Source organism: Pantherophis guttatus, chromosome 3 (assembly GCF_059756535.1).
Source record: "Pantherophis guttatus breed Tessera chromosome 3, ASM5975653v1, whole genome shotgun sequence".
Lineage (NCBI taxonomy): Eukaryota > Metazoa > Chordata > Lepidosauria > Squamata > Colubridae > Pantherophis > Pantherophis guttatus.
Window position 1 is genome coordinate 180,141,180 of NC_142065.1, and position 24,604 is coordinate 180,165,783.

Consider the following 24,604-nt stretch of genomic DNA (forward strand, 5'->3'; position numbering starts at 1 on the left):
TCACACTTTGACATTCCCTTGGCAAAAAAATCAGGGGTGACATGATAGTTTTAATTCTAGTTGTCAACAGATAATTCTATTCCTAAGGGTAATTTTAAAGAAAATATTTACATTTTGACACGTAGCAAAAAAAAAAAAAAAAAGAATATAAGATATTTCTGGCAGCTATGTGGAAAGAAATACTGACAATATAAACTCTGCTGCACAGCAGATATAAACACACCCACAAGTGAAAGCAGAAACAAAGCCAGCCACTACTGGCTGAACGCATGGAGGCCTGTTGATGACCGAATGGTGAGAGAAAGACGGCTTACACACACCCCAGCAATTCCCCCACCCCCCCAAAAAAATACTTCACAGGGTTCCTCGGGTAAGCTGGAATTAAAAACTTGGCTGCCTAGTGCAAAGACCAACGTAGTTCAACCTGAGTCAATTACACGGGGGCGGGGACGGGACTACGAGCCCTTTGTTGGTGAAAGTCCAGGAAGCCTGCGCCTAAGTGGTTCTAATGTACGTCTGACTTTTGGCCTTTGCACTCGTGTCCCTGCTGGGAAGGCGACCAGATGGGCAAATCTTGCGCGTGTGCGTGTGCGTCCCCTTGTAGCGCTGGGTAGAAAACAGCTGCTTGCTCGGTTTACGCGGCGCATCCACTGATGCACACCCGAACGCGCGCATAGAGGCTCGCTGGCAGTCGCCACCGCCAACACCACCAGCAGCATCAGCAGCAGCACCCAAATCCCATTGCAAACAAAGGGAGATGACGGCGGGGCTGCTGGAGAGCTCTCTCGCCTCCTCCGTTTTGCAAGCGGCGACCGCCCGCAGCCTTTCGGCTCTGCCTTCCCCCTCTCCCTCCCCGTAGCTGTCCTCCTCCATCCCGCAGGCGGTGGTAATTCGGGAGCCGGGATTCAGAGCAAGGCGAGAGGGACGTCGCCCGCGAGGGAGAAGAAGCGAGCGGGGCGAAAGATTTTCTCTCTCTCTCACACACACACACACACACACACATGCGCGCGCGCGCGCAAGGACTCACACAACCAAAACAAACCTCGCCCGCCTTCACCTCGGCGGATTGTCAACAGATCATTTGCAAAAAGAACCCCAGAGCAGGAGCAGCAACCGGAGGGGAGGCGGCGGGGGAATTCCGGGCGTCTTTTGTGCTTTCCCCCCGCCGGTGTTTATGCTGAACGTGGTCTCGCCGAGTAAGGTAAGCGGGAAGGAGGGGGAGAGCAGAGGATTTCTGCCTTTTGGCGGAGTCTGGAAAGAAAGAAGGCGATGCATGAATCATCCCTGCTTCTTCCTACCCGGCGGATATAGTTGACACACGGCTCCAAGTAGTAGCTAAGTGCGGAGAGATGCCTTCAGGTACGGTTTAGGAGCAGGGGCGTGTGAGGGAGGGGGGGGTCTCTTTTCCACCCCTTCCGCTCCTCGTTTAATGCCCACAAAAAGTGTTTTGTTTTGTTTTGCTTTTTATTTTTTATTTGTTGAAAGGCGGAGAGCTGGTTTGACAGACATCACCTGCCTCCCTGAATGACTGCAGCGGTAGGATTGGGGTGATTTCCCGTGTAAGGTGGACCCCTAACAAACGGTGCCATGCATAGTGAGGAGGACATGCTTCCCGAGCTGTCAAAAATGGGAAACATAAGACCTCGTGGCCACTGAGGTTGACATTAAATATAGGTGCCTTTTCTTCATCGTGTCACGGATGTTTCAAAGAGCAGGAAGAGAGGGGGGGGAATATCTCTCCTCCCTTCTTAAGTCAAGGTATGTTAAAGAGGAATAATTTGCAACTTGTCAAATGCCCATAGGAGTGTTAGCTGTATATACAAACAGTGTTGCCCATGTTGTATACTTTTAAGGGATGTCTTCCTTTCAATATTTATGCGGTGGAGCATCTTTTTGCTTAAAAAAAACTTGAAGACCAACAGTACCACTTGCATACCTTTGGCTATCTTCATGGCATTTCTTGGATTTATTTCAAATTGAACTACCCAAACATTAATCTAAAAAATAAATAGTACATTTTACAGCTCCTTTGACATTTTAATTTCCCCCCTCCCCCACGGTCTCCAGCTGCTTATATCCCTACAAATAAAAAAAAAGAATAGAAACTCCTGCTTGCTCCTTTGCCTCTGAAGGCAGCATTAACACACTCAAGAGGCAGGACTGTCACTTTGCAAATAAACAGCGATCAGGCTCCTACCTCTAAGAGAAACAGACTTCAGTCAATAATCCTTCCCCATACAGTAATGCAGAAAAGCTGCCAGGGCCAGTTTAATAGGAGAAGAAGAGAAGCAAAGTAGGCAGGTTTCTGAAGGGAGAGACCAGCTGGAGGCTTGCGAGACCTTGGCTTGTAAGACAAAAAGACTGCCTCTGTTCAAGTTTGCCTGCCTTCCCAGAACTCTTAACTGAGGTTCAAGAAAGAAAAGAAGGAAGATCTGTCCTAAGCTTTTCTTCAAAACACAGTCTGAGGTTAGTGTTCCTGTCATGGTCATGGATTTGAGTAATGGTCATAAGTGGGTATGGTAAAAAGCATTTTCTGAACGACCCAGTGAAGAGTTGGATCAGAACAGTGAGATACAGTCTATCGCCAAGCCCATTCTTTAACCAAACACACACAATTTATCTTTAAAAATCCATCATGAATTTAAACTATTTTATTAAATGTTTTCAATGCCCCAGTCATTCCCTATTCAATGATTGTCATCCTGAGGATTCACCCACCTGTACATGGCTTTTTCTGATAATTGTCAAAACATCTTGCCCTTCGCACCAGGAACTGAATGATGCTGTAAGCACATCTACGTTTGTTTGAATATTTTGGTTTAATTGGACATTCACGATGCCTATTTCTATTACCACTGTTTTTATAAGCTTGATTGGCATCTTGCGGTTCAGCATCTAAAAATGTGAAGTTAAAAAATAAATACAAAAACAGATTCACTGGAGTGCTTATAGTTCATGTTGCTTGCTTTGTTCTCTGATTTTCAACACATAAAGATCATGGTTAGCATGCATTCATTCCTAAAGGAAGAACATTTTATAAACTTTTTTTTAAGCTAGGAACTCCTTGGAATTCTGCATTTCATTTATATCATTATAATATTTTAGAAATGACTGTACAGTTCACTGTTCAAAATGAAGGACAAAGATTATATTTTCTGAAAAACAGCGAAGGCCTTCTGATATTATTGCTGACCACTCCAGAAAAGATTATCTCCTTATGTATCGACAGTCCTTTTATCTCTCTAATATACATTACAGCAGGTATAGAGAAACAAGCAATTAAAGAATCTAATAGTATCATAACTTATCAATATATGTCTATATGGCAGTTATATTCTATTGCTGCCTCTTTTTCTTAATATGCATTCGCTATACCTATACTTTGATTTGAAAATTAATTCAGAACTTGAATTAATGACTTGAATCCTTCAGATCTTTGTTTTGACAATTACAGATTCGATAACTACTTCAGAAAGCACATAAAAATATTGCTGAAAATTTTAACAAAAGAAATGCAACTGAATTCATACATTTTCAACTATAGTGCTTGGTAGTCATCTGTCAATAAATACTTACCTCTCTTGTTGTACTATCTGACTCACCCTTATGAAAGAAGATTCAGTGATGTTAAAACTTGTTGCATCAGATGACATAACAAGCATATTAGTTTGCTTGTTGTGGTATTGCGAAGACAAACAATATTCCTTCTGGAGTTATACTACCCATATAACTTGCATACAGATTCATACCTCACCTTTAAATCAAGGGCTGTTCTGGTTATCAATTTGTTTCCAGTTCAACATGTTAATGATGATCTTTAAAGTCCTTAAGAGCTTAAGTCCAGAATATCTTAGAAGAATTGCCTTTCTCCATACTTGCCTGCCTACAATTCAATACTGAACCTTTTTTTATAATCCTGTTGTGAAGTCCAGGCCAATAGTGTCTTTTTCATGGCTGTACCTCAAATATACCAAAGACTATTTAAGAAGGCATTTGCTTTACAGAAAATATCTCATTTTCTGCATCTGCCTACTTCTTACTGCCTATTCTTTACTTTTAAACTCTACTTCTCCCCTCTAATTTAGTTTTATGATCTTGTATTGTAACTCCCCAGAATGTTGTATAACATAGAAGTTTGCTTGAGGTTGATCATTGAGATTTGTATGGACCCTTTCCTCCCCAAACTTTTGCCGCAGCCAACAAAAGCCTCTAAAACTTGCTAATAAGCAATACTTTAATATGATCAAAGAGGGAAATATTAAATAGATGACTGGAGAATAATTATACTAACTATATTTTAATTAAATAAGTGTTAAAGATAGATTTTTTTGCAGCTCCATCCACTCATTTTTGGAAAGGGTTATACCAGTCAAAAGCCAAGTCCTCTAAGTCTGGAAAACATTGTAATTCACCAATATAAAACTTTGGGTGGGCATAAAGGATTAAATAAAAAAGAAACTTGTATTTTTTAAAAAAAGATATTTTCATAAATATACGTTGTAGTTTAAAAATATTTATTATTTCTAGTGATATGGCTCCCCATTTCACATTCATGACTCTGGATGGCTAACAAAAGTAAGAACTGTGTGAATATATAATCATATAAAAACATATAAAAACCTTAAAAGCACAAGCAGCAGCCTGCATACAAAAACCATCATCACCGATGAATATAACTACTGCCTTCTAAAAAGCCAGTAGGGTAGAGACCAATCTAATCTCCAAGGGAATGAAATTCTAAAGGGCGGGAACCACAGCAGAAAATGCTTCCTTCCTAGACCCTAATAGATGGGAACCTCAGGCATGAGTCTTCTGATATATCAAGTATCATAATCAGAAGGAGGTGGTCCTTCAAATAATGCATCCCTGGGTGTTGAAGAGCTCTGTGGATCATTAAATGGACCTTGAATTGAACCAGGAAGCATTCTGGTGCAACTTGCAGTGGAGAAATGTAACATACTCGCATAACTGCCTGGGCCGTTGCATTCTGCTCCTGCTGTAGCTTCTAGATGCTGTTCAAAGATAGTCTCACGTAAAATGTTTTCTACTTTTAGTCTTTTTTACTTTACATTCATCCTATTATATTGTTATTTAGAAGGGCATAATATAAACTTGATTACCACCCATAGCTCGTATGCTGCATGCCGTTAATCTGTATGACTATGTATAGATGTGAAATCTCGACTGATCAGCAACCATCTATAACTTTTATTTTTTTGCCCTCTATAATCTGTATCACATTTTAAAAGCTTCTGTGACTGCTTATTTTTAGGTTATAATATTCAGTATAAACAAACAATACTGTTCTTTAGGGAGTAAAAAGTTAAAGTTCATGTTCAAAAGAGAGAAACAAATATATGCAGTATTAGGGCTGTGCATTACTTTGAAAATAGTTTGCAAAAGGTCTTCTGAAGTGGACAAAAAGACTCTCATAGCCCTTGTCTGCAACTCTTTTTTAAAGTAGTTCTGTCTTTCCCAGAATCATAATGGCTGTCATTTGCAGCTGCCATGTGCTGCCCGCTTTTGGAATCAATTCTAAAGCATCGTATAACCCTAATATACTTTAGGAAAAAAGACAAGAAGATAAAGAACAAAAACAGCTCCTGTCATGACATGCTGATTGATGTTTAGAACAGATGAAAACTGTGTGTGGGAAAACACAATAAAAGATTTTAGAAAATGAGCATGACTACCTGGCTAGAAGCTTGAATAGAAACATTGTATTATATGTTACAACATTTTATTGCAGATTCCCCCCACAATAGATTGTTTGAATTTTTATTTTAACATCTCTTCGGGAAAATTAAACAATAGCAGCATACAATCATATTTTTTCTGATTTTTTGAGAGTGAAGAGAACTGCAGTTGGTGTAAACACTCTTTTAATTTTGCTACTTTATAATAATTGTACTAATGATCCATACACAAATATGGATCTTCAAGCATATGGATCTTAATCATAGTTCATGTTTAGGAGGCAAGAGAATTTCGAGTATTTCTACTTCTCCTTTTCCTGCTAGTGAAATTGAGAGTCTAATGGAGGGCCATCCACATATCTATGCTCATGGTTAATGGGTAGATTAAAGCCAGGAAACATCCTGCTTGCAAATACCATCTTCCTCCTGTGAAGAAGAATCCTAACTTGAGACTTTATTCAAACTGAGCTGCCTTTTTGGTGGATGCTTTTTATAAGATTTGATTGAGCTACGTATGGATCACTGCTTCTACATTTCTTAGTAAGAAACCCATTTTGTGGTAAGATTGTAGACAAATAAATTGTCACAGCTCATCCTATCGCAATACAGGCTTGTGCCTTTTCTACAGCATTTCCATTCTCTGGTTTGTGCTAAACTGACCTCTTTGCCAGCCTTAATGATATACATACATACATACATACATACATACATACATACATACATACATACGTGCTTTAGCTTCTTTATCCTCTCTCTGTCCCTCCCTCCCTCCCTCTCTCCCCTCCTTCCTTCCTTCCTTCCTTCCTTCCTTCCTTCCCTCCCTCCCTCCCTTCCTCCCTCCCTTCTCTTCCTCTTCCTCCCCTTGTAATGCATTTTGTCAATTGCTCTTGAGAGAGGGTTCTGGAGAGGGAAAACATAAATCTTGGGTAGAAACTGATTGGATATAAATATTACAAGATAGGAAGATTAGACAGAAGAAGGGGCCATAGCTTAGCAAGACAGGAAGCCTCTATACCTGAGCCATCTAACCAGGTGTTTTGACACCACCTGGCAGAGCTAGAAAGCAGATAAGAATTTTCTAAGTCTGTTTGGAGTTACTGAACTTTAAACCTGGAGAGGTCTGAGAGACTTAACTAATGTTTTTATGACTCCTTCTGTAGTTTAAGATCCAGGAGGGAGAGGAAGTAAATTTCCTGCCTGATCCACTGGAAATTTCATATATTTTCATGTGTTCACCAAGTATTTAGTGTTGAGAACACTAGCCAGTGAGCACAAAAACAGTAAGCTGCCAAATGTTCCCAGCAATTCAAAGGCCTCTAACAATTGCTTGCCTTCTCAGAACTGGAACAACCTTCAGGGTTTCAGTCACCTTTCAGTGTTACTTGGAGCTATAAGAAGAGACTCCCAAGGTAAGTCAGTGAAAAGGAGACCCTGACTCAAAGTGTAACATCCAAATGTTTCCCATCTTACACTTGAACTACCTAGATTTTTTAGGCAGAGATATAAAACTTGGACAGTCAGTTTGAGAGTGTTATGGAAGACTAGCAAATACATAACTTCACAAGCACAGAAATCCTCAACTGATTTTTATCAGGGATGGGATGTTAGGACTGTTGTGGGGTAAGGGGAAGAGAGAGAGGGAGGGAAACAGAAAGAAAAGAAGGAAAAAGAAGGGGGAGGGAGGAGAGAGGAAGGAAAGAGAAAGAAAGGAAAAGAAAGGAAAGAAATGAAAAAGAAAATGAAAGGAAAAAAAAGAAAGAAAGAGAAAGAAAGAAAGAAAGTAGATGTCATACCTGTTTTAGTAGAGAAGTTCCAGCCATCCCAAAATTAATTACTTTGATCAAAGAAAAGACTTAACTAGCTTTTTTTCTTGTAACTGAAAGAAATGAAAATTTAATTTTGGGATTTGAAACAATTAGAATTGTTTATGATTATAAAAATATTATGTACTATTGAATTTTAGGCAAATGGTTTCTGTTTGTAACTGTATCAAAGAAAAGTAGAAAGTTACTTTTCTTCTTTTCTTTCTTTTATACCTTGCACTTTCCTTTCTCCTACTGTTTCCCCTTTTAATTTTTAATTATTTTTTATTTTATTTTATCTTTTGTAGAATTTCCGTTTCATAAACACACATATAAACAGAAACATACATACATACTGTGTGTGTGTGTGTTTATACAGTATATATTACAACCTAGCAGTTCGAAAGCACGTAAAAAATGCAAGTAGAAAAATAGGGACCACCTTTGGTGGGAAGGTAACAGCGTTCCGTGCGCCTTTGGCATTTAATCATGCTGGCTACATGACCATGGAGACGTCTTTGGACTGCGCTGGCTCTTCAGCTTTGAAACAAAGATGAAACTAGTACATATGTACAAGAGGAACCTTTACCTTTAATAAAATGGACTCCCATTGATTTCAGAGGGTTTTCTCTTTCTTTTTCCATAATTACTGCATTTCAAACTATAGAGGGATGGATTTTTTTAAAGTTGTGTATCTTTCATTTATATTAGTTGCTTTAGCTTTTTTTTTCTAAAATAAAGTAAGCTAACAATGTAAAATTTAAGCAGGTAATAATTTAGTAATGATGTGTATTATTCATAGCACCCAAAAAAATCTATTCCAAGTTGTTTAATTTATATTAGAGTAGCATACTCTACTCGAGTAGCAATATATTTCATTGTAAATCTGCATTTCTTGGGTATAAAAGGACTGTGATTCTATAGCAATAAGAGCAGTCACTGCGGTAGCCACAGAAGATGTAGGAGTGGTTTTAATTTGCCACCAATCAAAATTCAATTATGTCAGCCTATGTCTACATCTTACTATAATCTAATGTATAAAAATTTAATTCTGAAAATAGAATAGCCTTTATTTACTATGCTTCTGTTCTAGGTTTTAACAAAGGCTGTGCAATTGCTGCTCAAAAGGTAGCAATCCCAAAGGGTCGGTTTGGGCCATTGTATCCTGCTAAGCTATTCCAAGTCAGAGTTCCAGACAAAATTGTTTTTTTTTCCTCACCCCAAAATTTTAAAGGAACAGCCAGTGAGCCAGAAATAATCATAATTAAATAAATCTTTAAAAAATCATTTGTGTTTGGGAGTGTATACACAGGTAGTTCTCAATTTACAACCAATCATTAGCGACATTTGAAATTATGACAGACCTATCTTGGGGTTACTTACAATCCAGATTCAAAGTTCTATCAGTTGCCCCCCCCCCGCACCACCACCACCCACAGTCACATAAGCAAATTTTGGGAGCTTGGCAAACTAAGGTTGTGTTTACAGCCATTTACAGGGTCCCACTGTCATGTGACCACATTTTATGATCGCTTGCCAAAAACTTACATTAACTTTTGGTACATAGCGGCATTGTGTTTGCTTAATGAGCACTGCAAAAAACGTTGTAAAATTGTTTCATGACTGTCATGACTTACAATCGGGATGGGCAGGCTCCATTAAAATAATAAGTCAGGGATGAAATCTAAAATTTGTTACTGCCGGTTCTGTGGGCGTGGCTTGGTGGTGGTGGGTAATGTGACTGGGTGGGCGTGGCCAACTTTTTTTTTTTTACTTTTAAAAGCATTTTTTCTACAACCTTAAGAAGTTCAGAAAAAAATGCTTTTAGAAGCCTCTGACAATCGGGCAAGTCAGCTGGGATCGCCAGAGGCTTTTCAAGGCATTTTTTTTTCCTACAACCTCTTCGGCTGAAGAGGTTGCAGAAAAAAATGCTTTGAAAAGCCTCTGACGACCCCAGCTGAACCGCGCAATCATCAGAGGCTGTTTTTTTTACTTTTAAAAGCATTTTTTCGGTCGAAGAGGTTGTAGAAAAAATGCTTTTAAAAGTAAAAAAAAAAGCCTCTGATGATCGCGCGGCTCAGCTGGGGGTTGCACAGGGATTTTTGCTACCGGTTCTCCGAACCACCTGGCACCATTGCTACTGGATCGAGCGATCCGGTCCAAACCGGGAGCATTTAACTCCTGTAATAAGTCAAAGACAATATATATACACATATATACTTATAATATACATCATAGTTATAATGGAAATTAAAATGGCAGGCCCTTGATGATATATCATAGTACGGGGGCCTAAATATGTAGATTTCAATTGCTCATATTTTAGAGTAGGTAAGATAGAAGTAAATTGCATATAGTGAGGATAGAGTATGCAATGCGGTAAGGCAGTATTTTGCAGCTTCACTCATTTTAAATTGTATAACTTCCACTCCCTGAATTCCTCTGCCAATATGGTAGGAATTCTGGGAGTTCAAGTCCACACATCTTAAAGTCACTGTGACAGAGAAAGACTGACATAATTCATGTGGTGGTGAAGGTGATGGGAAGGTGGTCTCACTTGCTTGATAAAGGAATAAATATGAATGATGAGCTGGACACAGGCAGCCAGTGAACTAAGCAACAAAAGATCATTCTAGTGCTTTGCAAAGCATGACTTATTGTTACAACTGTGTCTGAAGCTAAATTACTATACATCAAATACACGAAAAATGCAAAGAGCCACAGCAGCCTTTATTTTCATAAGAATGAAAAAATATTGCAGAATTGAAATCAATTTTTTTAAAATCTCCACATTTCAACATATTTTACATTCACGTATAGTCTGTCCACAGCGACATGTATAAAAGAATTAAATATTAATTCTAAGTAATTTGTGGTTTTACCTCCCAAGCTGTCAGCAGCATTTTCATAGGGCTCTATTTCTACTCTTAAAGAGATCTCACCTGTCCCCTTCCACCAGCCACCTGGCACTCCCCTCACCTAGCCTTTGGGGTAGAACTAAAACAAATTGATTCTTCACCCTCCTTTGTTCTTTCTTCTGTGTTTATTTTTAACTAATTTCTTGGTGATAAGAAAAAAGTGAAAAGGAACAACTCCTAGTAACTAGACACTATGAACAAACTCAAGTTGGAGGGTTGGGAACTTCTGGTACTTCTGTTTTAGAAGGGAAGGAAAAATCGCAGGAGATGGGAAGCAAGACAGTCAGGATTTCCCACCATGGGGCTCCAGAGGAAACATAACAGAACTATATTCAGTGTGGGTTTTTTCTGCATCCTCAGTTAATCAATTAATTTCTGGAATTAATTGTCTCAGTATAAGAAGAGTGCTGGAAGTGAAGGGCATCATAGGAACCCACAAGAACAATGCCAATACCCCAAATCAATGCTGATTTCCTTTAAAGCAGCATTTTAAAGAGTTAAAAACATAAGCTTTTGGTGAAATAACAGCATAGAAATTTACTGTATACATCCTTTGACTCTAAACCTCCTTTGAAGTTTACTGTTTCTTGATATAATCATATTCTTATGGGGTAGAAAAGGGACTGCAAATAAGAAATAAACAAATCTGAAAGATTAGCAAAGCAACATAGAATGGTAGTGTCAGAGTGGTAAGCATTTCCCAAATCTTTTATATAATTATTCTCCTTTCAGAATTTTTCCAGATTCAGAGCATAGACCGTCTGGACATACATAGGTTGACTAGCTTGTCTATGGCAGCTTTTTGCAAATTGATGTTCTCAGATAGATTGGGTAGAGCTCCTGTTGCTCATGCTGCTTCCAGTGATGTAAACTTTCATGAAAGACATTTTATGAAACTAGGTTCCATGATCTATATTCTGTAATATTCATGCCTTCTGGAAAAGGACAGCTCTTTCAAAGGAAAGTTAAAAACACTATTGAACTAATATGACATTTATTTTTACAAGATGTCAAGTGAAGATCAATGTAGAGAATTCTCTCTATATTTACATGTTTTAGACATTTTTTTCTTTCTCTTTGTTAGAAAAATCAAGATATTTCACAGAAAGCAGGATGGACCTTTTTGTTTTACAATATTGCAAAAACTAGAAGCAAGAATAAAACACCTACTGATATTTGCAATTGAGAGTTCACAGTAAAAACATAGATGAGTTTTATCATGGCTTTTTATGTCTTCATCTGTCCATTCACATTGAATGAATAGTCTGTTCGTCTGAAAATAAATATAAATGTGATTAAAGCCGTTTTCTTATAGTCATCGATGGAGATCAATCTTTACTAATTCTTAGAGAAATGGAAATGATTTCTTTTCATAATATCAAAACAAAAAAAGCTTTACATGTTAAATAAAATATTGCTGTTCATTTCTTTCTTTGTTTATTTATGAGAATTATAGGTTGCCCCAATTTGTTGCAATTCTGATCAATTTACAAAATACAATAAAAAAAACATGGTAGAAACACAGACTATATTATCAAAAAAGAAAGTCTAAGGGGGAAAAAATCATTACACATCCAGACCAGAACTTCACATGGGGGTTCCATCACCCACTCTGATCCAGGGTCCAGGGAGAACCAAGTGGCAAGGGCTTGTTTAAATAGGGACAATTTTGCTTAATATAGATGAAAAATGATGGGTTTTTCCGAAATCTCCTTCAACAAATTATTGTTAAGTATGCAGTAGTTTGCATTTCTACCTAATCATTCTCCCATAATAACATTCCACTGTTTTGGGGAACTAATTTTTCAAATTATTTTTCAGCATTGCAAAAGTTGCTTTCACTTTTTTCTTAAAAATACATGTAGTCAATATGATATTACATGATCCTATAAGAGTATTATCAGAAAGGAATGTTCCTGGTTAAAATATTTATTTATTATAGAACTGAGAGTTGCTATTTTGCTGTACTAAAATGTGCCTTTTTATCCCCTTTTCAGCTTCAGAGATGGAAGAACTTATCTAAGAAGGACCTAATTTACCATATTAGTCAACTTTAATTCTCTTAAAGACTCTGGCTTTGTTGCCACTTCCTTATCAGGATGGCCGAAAAGATTCCAGATATGAACAAAAAGACATCCAGGTCTACACAGTCTCTTCCACCAGAACCAGTGGACATAATCAGAAGCAAAGCATGTTCTAGGAGAGTGAAAATCAATGTAGGTGGACTCAATCATGAAGTTCTATGGAGGACTTTAGATAGGCTTCCACGGACACGTTTAGGGAAGCTCAGAGACTGCAATACTAATGACTCTTTACTAGAAGTATGTGATGACTATAATCTTAATGAAAATGAATATTTCTTTGATAGACACCCAGGTGCTTTCACCTCTATCTTGAATTTCTACAGGACAGGAAAGTTACATATGATGGAGGAAATGTGTGCCCTCTCTTTTGGCCAAGAATTAGATTATTGGGGGATTGATGAAATATATTTAGAGTCTTGTTGCCAGGCAAGGTATCATCAGAAGAAAGAGCAAATGAATGAAGAATTAAGGAGAGAGGCAGAAACAATGAGAGAAAGAGAAGGTGAAGAATTTGATAATGCTTGCTGCGCAGACAAAAGGAAAAAACTGTGGGACTTGTTGGAAAAGCCCAATTCATCAGTGGCTGCAAAGGTAGGAACAGATACTTTAGAATTTGTTTATGTTGCCTATTTATATCAATTAAAAGCCAATCCATATTATTCATTGAATATATTATAATAAGAATTACATCCCATGAAAAGGTGTTTGTTAATTTGGGATGGGGGAAAATATATTTTATTTCAAGACATCATGTGGGCAGCCTGTGCTGTTAATCAGACTTTTGAAGTTTGTCACATCAGATTTTTTTTCTATATATTTTTCATATATATTTGGGTATATGTGACACTATTTAGAATTTATGGGATGTTTCCTTCAGTATAGTAGGAGCAGTTATGATCAGCAAGGTAATAAGTCAGAATGTTCATTACATCAAAGACATCTTGGTATATTAAGTCAGAAATATTTACTTTTATAATGTACAATTTTGTTCATAAGTACATTCTTTTGAATTCAACAAAACTTTCAAGATAATTTGATTAGCATAATTTGGCTTTCATGAATCCTTGTACAAACAGAGTATTGAAAGTATAACAGTATAGTATTATGATCATCCAGAATTGCTAAGTGTCCCACTTATTGTTAGTATTGAAGACTAATATTGATAAAGGTTGCCAGATTGCCCTTGTTTGCAAGAACAGTGAAACTCACCAGAAATGGAAATGAAAGCAATAGCTTCCTTTTGAATCAAAATCTTAATCTTGGAGCCTCATTTCCCTAGTAAACCAAGGAACTGGAAATTAGTTTCACCATTCCAGTACAGAGTCTGATTTGCTTGGGAAGAGACAATCAGGATTCCAGTTTGGAATGTTATGAAAAGCTTTTGCTTTCTCGATGGTTTCTGCTTAGTTTTATTCTTTCCATGAGTGGGAAGCGTTAAGTGAGGGGTTGATTGGGCTTTTTATACAATTTTCAGCATTCTGGATTATTGTTACTTCAAATATTATTAAGTATTAAATATATAACATATTTCATTGTATCTTATTAATACAAAATGCCTCCCCACTTAGATCAGTTGTTCATAATACACTGGCTGTGTTTGTTATAGCTTTGTAACATTGGTTAGTGTTTCCTTTGATTGAACCCTGATGATGATAGGCTGTTGAGTCTGACAAACCTTTTTAAAAGTAAATATTCATTCTGCACATTTTTCTACCACATGCTTAGGCTGATGTTAAAAGATCTGTTCCCAAACTGGCAAGCTAGTAGATCCTTTGCTTTTGTCTCTGGGAAAGACATAAATACATTGTTGTTGTTTGGTGCGAAAATGGATAGTGTTGAAATCTTTTTAAACAGGCAAGTTTTGAACATTTTATCCTGTGTGAAATGCAACAAAATGTGCCTTTTGTTTTGTAAATAGAAAGAACCGTATGTCCATTATGACTTGTGGGCATTACAAATACAGGGTCACATTACAAGTTGTAATGAGAAAATGTAAAGAAGTCTTCTTTAGCTGCTAAACAAATAAAAAAGAACCAAACTACAGCACCCAAACCTCTGGATAGCAGGTTTCTTTTTGTGTCTTTTAATTGTATTGTTCCCTACCCATCCATGCACAAATTTAAGGTATACTGGCTTAATTTCCAAGGAGGATTTTTGCAAGAGCCACCTATAAATCTTCCACATTGACCTGAGAACTCTGACAAGCATTTAGGAGTTTACCAGTGGATGAGGAAACAAGAAATGCCAGGGGTATCTGCAAGATGTGATCAAAAAAGGCAATCATACACTTGTATGGTTGAAACTCCATCTGTTTCTTAGGTGTGATGTATGTACAACAAATAGACAAACAAACATGCAACATTTCTATCACATCATTGTAGACACTGTCTTGAATATTTTGACAAATTTTATTGTGAGAAAATTTGGAGATGTATGGCTAGCCTAGCAGGCTACCCTAGATTCTTAGGCCCATTCAGAAATAGGTTACAATCCTAAAGAGAATAAAGGCAGGGTATGTGTGTGTGTATTAGTATGTATGTTTATAGCAGTTAAGGCACCAGGGTAGAAATCTGGGGACCATGAGTGTTCCTTCTTAGGCACAAAGCCAATTGGGTGATATTGGACCAGTTACTCTCTCTCAACCCCAGGAGGGAAGCAATGGCAAAGCACTTCTGAAAATATTACCAAGAAAACTTCAGGGACTTGTCCACGCAGTCACCAGGAGATGAAAGTTGATTTGAAGATGCACACAGACAAGGCCACAGATTCCTGTCTGGTTCTTCCCTCTTCTAGCACTTAGGATAAATTCAGCTTGCTGTGGATTTTTTCTCTAAGAGCACTTTAAGTAGTTCATGTGAGTTTGGGATGCATCTCATAGGTCTTGCAGTGAACGGAGGTTACATATGTATTGAGGGGTATCTTTTTGCACCAACAGATAAGGCATTTATGTCTGTGATGTCAAACTGAGGGACTTGTCTTTCTGGTACAGTACCGGTAATTCCGTGCATCAGATTAGCAGTGTACTAAATGAAAGCAACAGGTGCCAGCTTTATCTTTGTTGTATACAATTCTGCCGACATTTGTTCTGACTGTTCAAACAGAACTGGAAGTGCTGCCGCTGCTTAACAGAATCCCTCCTATAATTTGTTATTAATTAGCCATTCACCCAAGATCCCAGAGATTAGTCTGTGGGAGATGGGCCATGTCATTGAGCTGACGCATGAAATCTCTACGGAGCAAGGCAAGATCAACATTCCCTGCAACATAGGCAGCTCAGTGATCCAACATCCGTTGATGTTAAGTTTGCAACATACTGCTGATCTGCTTTCATTGCATAAGGAAAGGAGGATCTTTGAATGAAACCAGCCTTGTCTGGGAAATGAAATGGTGTGATTTTTACATCATCTAATACTACTGTTCTTACTCTTGCTTGGAAAAATGCTAGGACAAAGTCTAATTGTCACTTAGGGGGCCCTGTATATCCACATCTCAAGCCTTTGTCAGTTTTATTTGGTTTCCTTTAAAAAGTTCCTTGGAAAGATGCTACAAAGAGGGTGTTGAGGGAAATACTGCTTCTTCAGAGAGCTATCATTTTCAGGGTTTCCTATGTAAAAGGAGTGATTAATGTACCAATTTAATGTTTCAGTTTGAACAAATGGTTTGAAAGAAATAGCAAGATGCTGACTAATAGATACAATTAGAAACCTTAATGCCTATTAGCCAGTCTGTAGCTAAAGTGAAAAACATAGTGAGTCTTTAAGACCTGGCATGAATATACTCATCTGCATTTCAGATTATGCAGGGAAGTGATTTCTTATTGATTTATTATACTTTAGCTGTAATTAATGATTTATTATTCTAAGCCTGTGCGTTCATTGTTCTAATATGTCCACACAGACTTAAGAAATAAAAAGACACAGAACTGTAGTTGCTGATTTTAAATTTTACAATCACAGCAATGACCTTAACTTTGCATTTCTGAAATATAAAATAAACTCTCCAATCAAATAATTTTCCAACCTATGCCCTCTTCTTGTGTTGGATGGGGTGAATGAAATATTCAGAAATTGTGGAAACTTCTTCCATTGCAAAGTATTATTGGGTCATTCATTCTTCTGAAGCATAAAGCGTATATTTAGAAGTAATTATATTATATAATTCTGAATATGAGTATGAGCTGTGGTATTCCACGATGATTAGTACTACATCTGCTGGGATCCCATGAACTGGGATCATGTTTGGAAAAAGTTATAAAATATTCCAGATACACTGCCTTAGTATTTTCATTGTATTTATTATTAGATTTATATCCTGGCTTTATTTTGTACAACTCAAGGTGATGTTCATACTGTTCCCACTTCCTATTTTGTCCATAATAGAAAGTCTATGAGGGAAGTGCACTGAGCAGGTGAGACTGGCCAAAGTTACCCAGTTTTCATGCCTACAGCAGGATGAGAATAATGATCTCCTAGATCCGTGATGGCGAACCTATGGCACACGTGCCACAGGTGGCAAACAGAGCCATATCAGTGGGCACACGAGCTCAGCTCTGCTGCACATGCGCACGCCAGTCAGCTGATTTTTGAGCCTTCGGGGCCCATTGGAAGTCGGCAAACAGGCCGTTTCCGGCCTCCGGAAGGCCTCTGGGAGGGAGTGCGGAAGGCAGTTTTCGCCCTCCCCAGGCTCCTAGAAAGGCTCTGGAGCCTGGGGAAGGCAAAAAAATGGGCCTACCAGGCCCACTGTGCCATCACATGCCAAAAGCGGGGGAAAAACAGGGAGGGGTCACGCACACATGCGTGGGGGCGGGGAGCATAGAATTATGGGTACAGGCATGCGTGCGGCCGACCCCCCCCTCACTCCCCTCACTTTTGGCACGCGATGGCAAAAAGGTTAGCCATCACTGTCCTAGATTCTAATCCAGTGCCATAACCACTACACCAAACTGGTTCTCAGTTATAGCTCACATGGGCTAAAAAGCTATAGGTGAAGTTTATTTATTTATTGGTTTGATTTATATGCCGCCCTTCTCCGGAGACTCAGGATGGCTTACAATGTATTAAGCAATAGCCTTCATATGTATATACCTGCTTAGTAGGGCTTTTGCCCCCCCCCAAGTGGTGTTCTTTTTTATACAAAGTCAGCTTATTGCCCCCACAATCCGGGTCCTCATTTTACCTACCTCAAAAGGACGGAAGGCTGAGTCAGCCTTGAGCCTGGTGAGATTTGAACTTGCAGTAATTGCAGGCAACTGGTGTTACTTAACAGCACTTTAGTCTGCTGCACCACCAAGGCTCTTGTTAGAAGTGCTCTCCTAGCTGACCTTATAAGATTGAGTTCGCTTTCAACATGATGGAATCTAATGCTGAGGTTTAAGCTTTTAGTGATGGCATTGGCATCCTGATATAATATCGAATGAAGGAAATTGATGTATGCTAGGACTTGATGACATATAATCAATCCATCAAAAGAAATTGTAAAACCTGATGCTAGATGATAATTCCCAGTATGTCTCACCATTGGCCATGTGCTCTATGAGATCAGGGGTATCCGGAAGGCCACAACTTCATCATTTCCAGATGATCAAATGATCCTGAAATAGTACAGTGAAACCTCATTTTATCAGACCTTGATACAAAAACTTCACATGTACTGTCCAAACGTTCACTGTGATTTATGCTATTTGCACTGTCATTTCTCAAATGAAACAAATTGTCATTGGTATTATTTTCCATTATTTGTAAATGAGATGCCCTATTCTCCAATTCAACAGCTTTCTTAATATGAATACATGAAAATCAGAATTTACTCTATATTAACATTGCACATGTCTCACAACAAATTAGTTTTAACATTTAAATCCATATTGTACATAAATCAGAGTTCCCCCAATCTCTGGAGAGGGGAGAGGGGGATGGTTCCGCATGAGTGGCAGGCAAGCATGCGCTCACAGCTCCATTCATGCAAGTGGTGGGCACTCGTGCAAATGGAGCATGGACGCACTTGCCCACTGCTCACACAAGTGGAGATGTGCACACTTATGTGTGCTTGCCCACCAAACTTTTCCAAACTGTTCAAAGCCCGGTAGTTGGCCACGGCCCAGGGGCTGAGACCCCTGACTAGATTATGCTTCAATCACTGTTAAAATAATTCAGACTCTTTCCTTGTTTCACAGTTGAATGAGAGAGCATTAGCTGTTCTCTGAACATAGATTGTTTCTTTAAAGTTCCTTTAAACTGTAAAAAAAGAAAAAGAAAAAAGAAAGATAAAGGTTTCCCCTGTCCAGTCATGTCCGACTCTAGGGGGCAGTGCTCATCTCCATTTCCTAGCAGAAGGAGCCAGCGGTGTCCGATGATGCTTCCATGGTCGTATGGTTGACATGACTGTAAGCCGGCGGCCCCAGAAGGCTTCCCAGCTATTTATCTACTCGCAGTTGCATGCTTTTGAACTGCTAGGTTGGCAGGAGCTGGAGTAAGAATGGGAGTTCACCCCATCATGTGGTACTTGGGTGTCAAACTGCCAACCTTCTAGTCAATAAACCCAATATCTTAATTTATAACTTTATAAACTTTAAATTCCATTAAGTAGCTTGGGATATATTAGAGAATAGCAATTGTTTTAGCCCTGGTTGATGAGTTCAGTTAGGTCAATGTTCCTATGACAAACCAAATGAGATAAATAACAAAGTTTTGAAAGCCTGCTGGCAATAAAGCAGGCCTGATAATAAAGCAGATGGAGCACTATAAACAGTGTTATAATCTTTCTTTCCTTCCTAGTTACATATTATTTCACAAAATAAAGGAAGGGCCTGGTGGCTCAGCAGACTGATAGCATTGTGATTAACACCAGCTGTCTGCAATTACTGTAAGTTCGAATCTCACCAGGCTCAAGGTTGACTCAGCCTTCCATCCTTTCTAAGGTAGGTAAATTGAGGACCCAGTTTGTGGGGGCAATAAGCTGACTTTGTATAAAATATACAAAAGTATGAAGGCTATTGCTTAACACATTGTAAGCCACCCTGAGTTTCCGGAGAAGGGCAGCATATAAATCAAAAATTAAAAAAAAAATAGATACGTATTATGAAAAAATGGTTCTGTTGGCATTGTACAAAAAATTTATGGTTATGCCCCAAAAAGAAAATACCACCGTCGAACCAAGTTGATCTCTAATGAGAGCATGCAGTCTTACTTCTTACATTATCCGGTAGAGGTCTTTGTGTTTTTTTTAAATAGGGGATGGATAAAGTATGCATTCCTGGATGAACTTTCTTCTTTATTGTGACTTCTAAATATAAATTCTAGCTTAATCCTAGATCAAGTAAAGCCTTGCTAATGGATTTGTCAGGTATCCAGGTGATCCCTGCTAAGACAGAGTGCAGCACAGAAGCGTAAAGATGATGCATATGGAAATGAAAAGTAGAAGTGCCTGGTAGTAATCAGAACCTTAAATATATACTGAAATTTTTCTTTTGTGTCTGTGTATGCATGTTTGTAGTTCCCTCCCAAATGCTTACGTACAGAAAGAATTTGGAAATAGGGCAAGTTTATTATTGGGATAACAGAAAACAGGAAAGATATACAGGATTTCAAAATGGAGAAAGAGAAAGATATATCCTGAAGAATCTTTTCTTTTGGCCTTTTTCTTGAGAGTAAACATCTTCACTGGATTCCTGATAAAAAACATTCACAAGCTCATGGTCTATCAGGTTTTGTACTTGGTTCAGCTGTAAACCTCAGCTCTCCAGACATTTTACATGGTCAGGATTAGTTTATCTAGAAGGCTCTGAGATTTGATCCAGCTCAATTAATTCCTTTATTGCAAATAAAGCCACATACAAACTGAGGATTTGTCCATGCAGTACACAAAAATCAAACTTGTATAGGTTTATTTCCCAGAGTTTAACTTCTGCTTTTTCCCTCTTGCCTTTCCAAATCCAAATCCACAACATGAAAGATACTCATCCTTGTCTTGTCTTGGAAACCCAGGTTCGTGCCTTGCCAACTGCATTCCTTACATCCTAATATGTGTATTGTAGTACTCTAACTAGTTGAATATCCTCACAAACAAAATCATATCTATCTTACCTTCTCTAGAGAAGCATCTCTTGGCAGCTTACCTCAATTATTACATTTATTTTTAATAATTAAAGTGCAATAATAAATGTATTCCTCAATATTGGAAATTACACAGAAGTTTCATGTGAGGTCCACAGATTATATATTAAGAATGCAATAGAATGCCAGTTGATAATTGATTTTGTTTTAAAAGCTGTTGTATCTATGGTCTGGTAAGTCAATTATTAAAATATTATTTACCATCCGTGGTTTCTAAGCAAAGTATTGTGTAACTAATGATTCAGCATTATTTTTAGCTGGCACAGCTATGAAAAAATAAAACCAGTATCTGAGCTATCTTATCTTAGCAATGTTTTAATGCCTTAGTGAATTATGTATAAGGGTTCTTTTTAAGTCGTAGCTTGGATTATTTGCTAATATAATAGGGCAATAGTATTGTATTGCTGCATATTTTTGGGTAGAGGGAGACATAATAATTGCTAAAAGTAGCCTTAAGTGTAGACAGTTCTTCATAACTCAGTTACGGTAATACCCAGGACTCTGAGCCATAACTGTCTATTTGTGACCTCCAACAACCAAAGTAATGACTCTGCTGTTCATCAAATTTGCCAGAGAAAGGGATATTTTCTGACATAAACTAGGAGGATTAAAGGGTCTGCATTGGTTTTGTAGCTTTGGATAATGACTTATGTTTTAAATTCTGTGGTAAATTTCATTACCTAGATTTCCCAAGCCTAAAATCCAGAATATTTGTTTTATATCATGAGCTAAATATTAACAAAAGTTCCTCATTGAAAACTGAGACACCTAATGGCTCCATCACAAAACTTTCTAGACAGTGTTTATTCCTTTTTGCTGCTTTAATGAATGACCCTAAATCTAAGATGTGTCAAGTAGCTTAGCATTTTATAAATGGATCTTTAAGTCACGTGATATTTACAGTAAATAGACAAACATATTTGATGCTGCCTTTCACAGAATGGCATTGTTGTCATACACATTAATTTAAGTAGTTAGTTACCCGTTGTTTGAAACAGTGAGGTAAATTAATGCAATTAATGGAGTTTTTATAATGTTCTAGGAACTTTCAAGGAACAAAGCAAATTCACAAGATGTTCCTGGGTGCTGCCTTTTACATGGTGATTGCTGGCTTGCCTGCATGATGTAATAGCACACTTGAGCAGACAAAGCCCCAAAGACAACATGGTTGAAGAAGTTTGCATGTGTGTGTTGTTTATACCAGCAAATGAATGAATTGTGAAACCTGCATGCTATTCCACAGGAATATCTTGACATGGGGTGGAAACCTTACAATTCTGGAACCCTCAATGCTATGATATATTAAAGTCTGACTACATCAGAATGTCACAGTTGTGGAAAGAAAAAGAGAATGTCTTATCAGAAAGGTCCGATCCAATTCTTAAATGGAAAGCATCTATATCATAAACTGAGATGTATTGAATGGAAGTCTGTTGTTGTTGTAATGCTGTTGTTAACTGTATCCATTCAATGAATAAGCCAAATCATGCATTCAGATATGCCTCCAAACGTAAATTGCTGGATTAGTGAATATGTTGTATTTCCTATAGGATTTAATATCCTACAAAAATCGGTTTTGCCTGATAGTAATAGGAAATAACTGTTCAGTTAGATGACAGTTGTTTTAAGGACTGCCTTTCAAAATATAGAATGGTAAATTTGGATAAACCCCTATGGGGAGAAAAGTACATTAGAAAGGTGGTTTGATTAGTTTCTTTAGTGGGAACTGTGAAGTGAAAAATGGCAAGATAGAATGTACCCTTCTTAGTTTGTTTGCTTGTTTATTCCTACAACTCATGTTGTAGGAATAAACTTTTAGCAACTTACACTATTAATATAAGAAAATTAGAAATAAAAAATGATTAGAGAAGGTAAATCTTCTCTGAAAAGCTGTAGAGTTCTTGAAGATGGCATTCCTTCATTTCTGGGGTGCTTTCTTCCCATATTGGACAGGCAGATTTTACTCAGAGAGGATGAATATGGAGATATTCAGATCTTGAGTAATGTGACATTTTGATGATGACAACCAATGCCTTGAAATCTACCTGCATGTTAACTGTCAGCTGGTATCACACCTGTAGTAGTGATTTTCTGTAGCAAACCTCAATGTATCTATAAATATCCAGCCTATTGTATTTGGAGATTCTCAGTTATGGTCATGGTTGTTCCAAAGGTGGTTTTTCAAGAGGCAACTGGACTTTCTGGTTTTTCTTTGAAGGCTTCTCACCCAAGAGGCTGAAGAAACTTCTTTGATGAGAAGTGAATCAAATTCCCAGAAAAACTCACACAGTGGCTCTGGACCAGTCATTCTCTGTCAACCAAACCTGTCTCATATGGTGATTCTTGTGGAGAAAGTAAGAGCAGTAATGTCTCCTTGGGAGGGAGGGAGGGAGGGAGTCATCTTTTGGTATCCAAATGTTTATGTTCTTCCCTGAGTGATGAAAACCAACTATTGCAATAGCATAACAACAGCAAAGATCTTCCCCTCTTCCAGAAGTGATTGTGTTCCCCAGATTTCAGATTTCACTTAGCTTACATTGAGTGCCAATTGACGCAACCACAAAGGTTTGATAGTGCTTAAAATAGCAGGGGGTAGGACATGCTAGATTTATCCCAAGGACAGCCAAGTAATAATAATACAGTTCCGGATGTCAGCAGTCAAATCTAGGATAGACTTTTGGAAAAGAGCTGGCATTCTTTGCATTGCCCTGTTCCTTTTAATGTATCTTTGGCTGATGTAAAACTATGCAAGCCAGAATTTTCCATGGTGTGACATATATGGAAATCAAGATCTGAAAAATTATTCATATTGGAAGAAATTTTTTAGAAGTTTATATTTTTTTAAAAGGTACATTCAATCCTGTTCCCTCTACTCTCCTTTTCTTCCTGGGAATGGTTTCAGATTTCCGCTTGTTTATTATATATTAAGAATCTGGTCCATATTTTTCTTGATAGTTTTGTTCCAGAGTATCACAATCATATTGTTAGGTTTGTTGCTCAATCAGCTTTAGTGGTACATAAATTCTACTGAAGAAAATGATTGTAATTTATTGAATATGATGGCTTACGGTTAAAATGAAGAGAGTAATCTGCAAATGATTTCTCAATTAGGTTCATTCCAATTTATTCTTTCCCAGTGTGATACCCTCCCATATGTTAAATTTGGGGGAGTTGAACTTTTTCCCTTTTGGAAAGTACTTATTCCAAAGTACAGGCAGTCCTCAACTTATGACCACAATTGAGCCCAAAATTTATGTTGCTAAGTGAGAAATTTGTTAAGTGAGGTTTTTCTCCATTTTACAACTTTTCTTGTTGTAACTTCAAATTGTCACTAAGCGAACTGTTGTAAGTTGAGAACTACTTGTATTAGAACACAGAAAAGCATACTTTAAATACATTGACTCATCTTATTTGAAGGCTTGCGTAGCCGGTGATGCTTAGACAAATCTGCCCTTCCAGTCCTAGTCTTAGTCTTGCCAAAAGCTGTGCAGCATAAAAATGGTTCTTTAAATGATCAAGTATTGACTATGTTGTTTTACTGGTTTCAGTTTTTGTGTTTTCATTTCAACCTTCCCACTTATATATCCATATATGGTTTAAGGTAATTAATATAAATCAGTTGAACAATCATCTGTGTCCCGTTACATATATTGGAATAACATTGGGCTGACAAGTTGTTATCTTAACTATGCAGCAGTTTCTCATTGGCAAAGGCATTTGCATAGACAAAGAAGAGCCTTTGACTTGGGATATTTGTGTTCCTGCTATGGAAATTGAGAAATTGTGGAAGCTGAATGGAAGCTGAAATTCAACATTTATGGAAGATATTGCTTGCATATTAAGGGCTTAGCCCTGGGTTCATTGGTAATTCCTGGTAATATTCCATTATGTCCACCCAGTTAATCATTTATTTTGTTCTTTGACCAATAGTAGAAAACATACATGCATGCTGGCTAGCTGATCTTTGCACATGTGGGAGCGCCAGAAACCGGA

The 24,604-nt window shown here is 37.8% G+C and overlaps 1 protein-coding gene across 2 annotated transcripts in view; it reads left to right on the forward strand.

Annotated features, from left to right (window-relative positions):
• Positions 1-261: 261 nt before the first annotated feature.
• The window catches only part of KCNB2 (potassium voltage-gated channel subfamily B member 2), a 175,861-nt gene continuing 151,518 nt past the window's right edge, over positions 262-24,604 (forward strand). Inside the window, exons 1-2 of one of the 2 annotated variants that reach the window (XM_034429967.2) lie at positions 262-1,201; positions 12,414-13,091. In XM_034429967.2, coding sequence (XP_034285858.2) covers positions 12,516-13,091 — 576 coding nt within the window. In that variant the 5' untranslated portion in view covers positions 262-1,201; positions 12,414-12,515. Of the gene's footprint in view, positions 1,202-1,483; positions 1,759-12,413; positions 13,092-24,604 lie in introns of those variants that run through there. The other variant, XM_087890681.1, reaches the window with a different exon arrangement.